This window comes from Lolium perenne, chromosome 3 (assembly GCF_019359855.2).
Source record: "Lolium perenne isolate Kyuss_39 chromosome 3, Kyuss_2.0, whole genome shotgun sequence".
Classification (NCBI taxonomy): Eukaryota; Viridiplantae; Streptophyta; class Magnoliopsida; order Poales; family Poaceae; genus Lolium; species Lolium perenne.
The window spans coordinates 93,937,774-93,941,465 of NC_067246.2; the positions used below are offsets into that span (position 1 = coordinate 93,937,774).

The following is a 3,692-nucleotide window of genomic DNA, read 5'->3' on the forward strand; positions in this document are numbered from 1 at the left end:
TATCCATGTGTATATGTACTAAACAAACCTAAAAGAATGAAAAAGTACATTGGTGCACCCTCGCGCGGAGAAATCTAGGGGGTAGACCCGCCGGGGCACACGTTCCGCTGTTTTGGGAGGGGGAGGAGGGGGAGAACGACCGCCGGAGCACCGGAACCCCACCAAAGCTTGCGTGTGGACCTATGATATGTGTGAAAGTGTGGTGCAAGATGTAATGGTGCAAAAGTAGCTCCCCGGTGTGACCTTCCTCACATTTGGGCGATAACACTTAGAAGATTTTCCGAAGCGCGTATTAATTGCTCTGAAACCCTCATATATGTGGGGGATGAACATGGAGAGAGTAATTTTGTATTGCACATTGTCTTAAGTAACACTAATAAATAGTCATCAAAAAGTAAAACTAATAAAAAACAAATATAAGTATTAGATGAAATGAAATAGAAAGAAAAACAAATAAAATGAATCGCGGCGCACGGCAAAGAAGGAATCGCACGGCAAAGGAGCCTTTGCCGTGCACTTTGCCTGGCCGCACGGCAAAGGGAGCACCACGGCAACGTCCAGGCCCTTTACCGTGCAGCTTTTCTTTGTCGTGCGGTGTGCAGGATCTTTGCCGTCCTGGCTTCTTTGCCGTGCGCTTTTGAAGGACTTTGCCGTGCGCTAGTGCGTTTCCGTGAGACATTCTAACTTTTCCGTGCGTCGATACTTTGCCGTGCGCCACCATGAAACTTTACCGTGCTTTAACTCTTTGCCGTGCGTACCTCTTGCGTCGAACGACAAAGATGTCTTTGCCGTGCAGTGCCTTACGGCAAAGATAGGCTGCACGGCAGCGCCTGATTTTCCCGTAGTGTATACTTTGTTGATTCTTAATTTAAGATTGCTTGGAGTTTTTTCTTTCTTGAGGAGTATAAGAGAGATGTGTTGCATCATCTCTATGTTAGGATACGATGCCCACATGAATGCTTATCAAACACATGTTAAAGTTCCACCAATATTTTATTTTTGATGAATTGTTTGTGTCCACTACAACCCAAAAAGAGAGTAGACAATTGAACCCATTAAGCCTGGTCCATTTCAAACCACAAAAACATATTTCCAACACAATTATCACACTTTACATCTTTTGTCATTTATTATTTCAAAAATACAGACCGAGATGCCCCTCCAGCCCAATAGTAGTAACTGGGCACAACTATGTTGAGCGGCAGTGGGTAGGGTACCAGGCCCAGGTATAGGCTTCATGCACTCTCCCCTGCCCAACTACCACCCAAGACTCATCCAAGATGACACTTTCGGAGTTCCTGGCACGGCAGGCGCGCGCACCGGCGACGTGATACAACAACTCTACATGGTACGCCCTCTCCCTAAGACAGCCTCTCCCTATATATCTTGGACGCCATGGCAGCGACTCCGGCCACCACTAACGCCCAGCGAACCTAGCTCAGAGCTCACTCACAGACAACATTCAGCCAAGACCAATATTTACGGGATGGGCTTCCATGCGAGCCGTGCCATCGCCGCGCTCCTCCTGGCGGCTCTGTCCATCGCTGCTACCCCGCGCGGCGCCTCGGCGGTGGTGCAGTGCGGCCAGGTCACCCAGCTGATGGCCCCCTGCATGCCGTACCTCGGCGGCGCGCCTGGGATGACACCTTACGGCATCTGCTGCAACAGCCTCGGGGTGCTCAACCAGCTCGCCGCCACCACCGCCGACCGTGTCGCCACCTGCAACTGCGTCAAGGCGGCGGCCGCCACCGGGTTCCCCAGCGTCGACTTCGGACGCGCGGCCTCGCTCCCCGGCGCGTGCGGCCTCTCCATCAACTTCGTCGTCACCCCCAACATGGACTGTAACCAGTACGTACTACGTGTAGACATGCACCGTATGCATCTTAATTTCCTCACCATGGATGTGAATGTGAAAATTAACCTGTTCTTTCGTTCGCTTCGACGTCGTCGTCGTTGCATTTCATGCAGGGTTACTGATGAACCATGAGACTAAGCTGGAGAACCACACACGCATGGAATACATAGGAAATGGCCCAGAATTCCGATGACCATAATAAAATGAGCAACCTATACGATCGAACAAGGGCCCTTTGATATATTCTGCTGCATCCTATTAATTAGTTAATTGAATTGCTATTCGTGATGTATTATTTCTGTGTGTGTTTATATATGCTACACAACGATAAATAACTACATTGTTGGCGCGTCCATCGCTGATCAACTTGAAAATACACCATGCATAATTTTTACAGATGCATATCTATATGCCAGATGACGAATAATAACCACAGCAAACTCGTTGTGCGGTTTCTGTATGTGTATTTACGCTTGTCCAAAATGAATTTAGTCCCTAAAATCTAGAAGAAAAAAAATCATATGCAGAACATTCACAGTAACTACGGCAATTCAGCTCACAGTTGGAAAAATATCGCTTCATCTTGAAATACATAAGCAATCCAACAAACCGGTTCTGAATCCCTCGAAGCAATCAACTTAAGATAACAACAAATTAAGTTCCCATACCACCTGATAATAGAACTAATGACGAACATAGGAATTGCAGATCACTTCTATAAAGCCCCAGGATGATATTCGTCCTAGATTTTGTTGAAGAGTATGATGACGAGTGTCACGTTGCCCAGGCTGCCCTTGCGCATCGCAAACTCAGCCAACTCCTTTGCAAGTATGTCCGGTGAGCTCGTGTGCAGCCTCGTCTGGATGAAGCTGCCCGCCTCGGCTGAACTGACGTGGTCCCAGAGCCCGCCGGTGGCAAGGATCAGGAACTTGTCTCGTGGCTTCCGCTCAACCATCATGACTCCCGGTTTTGGGAAATACGGCCTGAACACTGCGAAGGAAGTGTATCTCTATAGTCTTCAGCATGGTAGAAACAAGAAGGCAAGAAATAATATTGGCCTTTGATTGGCTTCATGATTTACAAGAACCGAATAATAAACTACACCAGGTACGTGTCATGCATGTAGCTTGAATTCATGTAGGAATAAGAATATAGGAGGATCAAAAACACCTTTTCAACGCCACAAAAGATTATGCAAATTGCGTGATAAAAACAAGAGGGTAAGAATGACGTTTGTTTAATTGTTTCTTGTGCATTCCTTCGCCTTAGACTTTTTTACGTTCTTCCTTTTGCACTCGTCGAGCACTTCATTTTATTTATGGTTGTAAATTGTGGATTGGGAAGGTGGTGTGCATCTCAGTCAGAGACCCGGTGTAATGCTTAAACTTTACAAGTAATAAAATGTCCATCATCGAGAAAAGGAATGACGTTTGTTTTCTACAAATCCTACAGAGATTAGTCTATGCGGTACTATTTGAAAAAAAATTGTGTTTGTTTCGACGATATGAAATGAAGTCTTCCCAAAATACTACCTCCATCCCAAAGCTTAAGGCTTATATTATTTTTAAAAAGTCAAACTATGTCAAGTTTTACTATTTTTTACCAAAATTCATTAACATGCAAAATATAAAATCAATATCATTAGATAGATAATGAAATATATTTTCATATGATATCCGCAAAACATTATATTTGTTGATATATTCTTCTAAAAGTTTGGTCAAAGTTTATTTTGTTTGACTTAAAAAAAAGCCTTAAGCTTTGGGATAGAGGTAGTATGATTTAGAAAAATAGAAGAATAAAACAGAATGGGTTAAGGGTGTCATGTAGCTTGAAT

General features: G+C 44.8%; 1 protein-coding gene across 1 annotated transcript; it reads left to right on the plus strand.

Annotated features, from left to right (window-relative positions):
• Positions 1-1,391: 1,391 nt before the first annotated feature.
• LOC127339483 (non-specific lipid-transfer protein 2) lies at positions 1,392-2,919 on the plus strand. Its single transcript, XM_051365330.2, has 2 exons — positions 1,392-1,848; positions 2,643-2,919. Exons 1-2 carry the CDS (start codon positions 1,487-1,489, stop codon positions 2,917-2,919), a joined length of 639 nt encoding a protein of 212 aa, XP_051221290.1. The 5' UTR covers positions 1,392-1,486.
• The last annotated feature ends 773 nt before the right edge of the window (positions 2,920-3,692 follow it).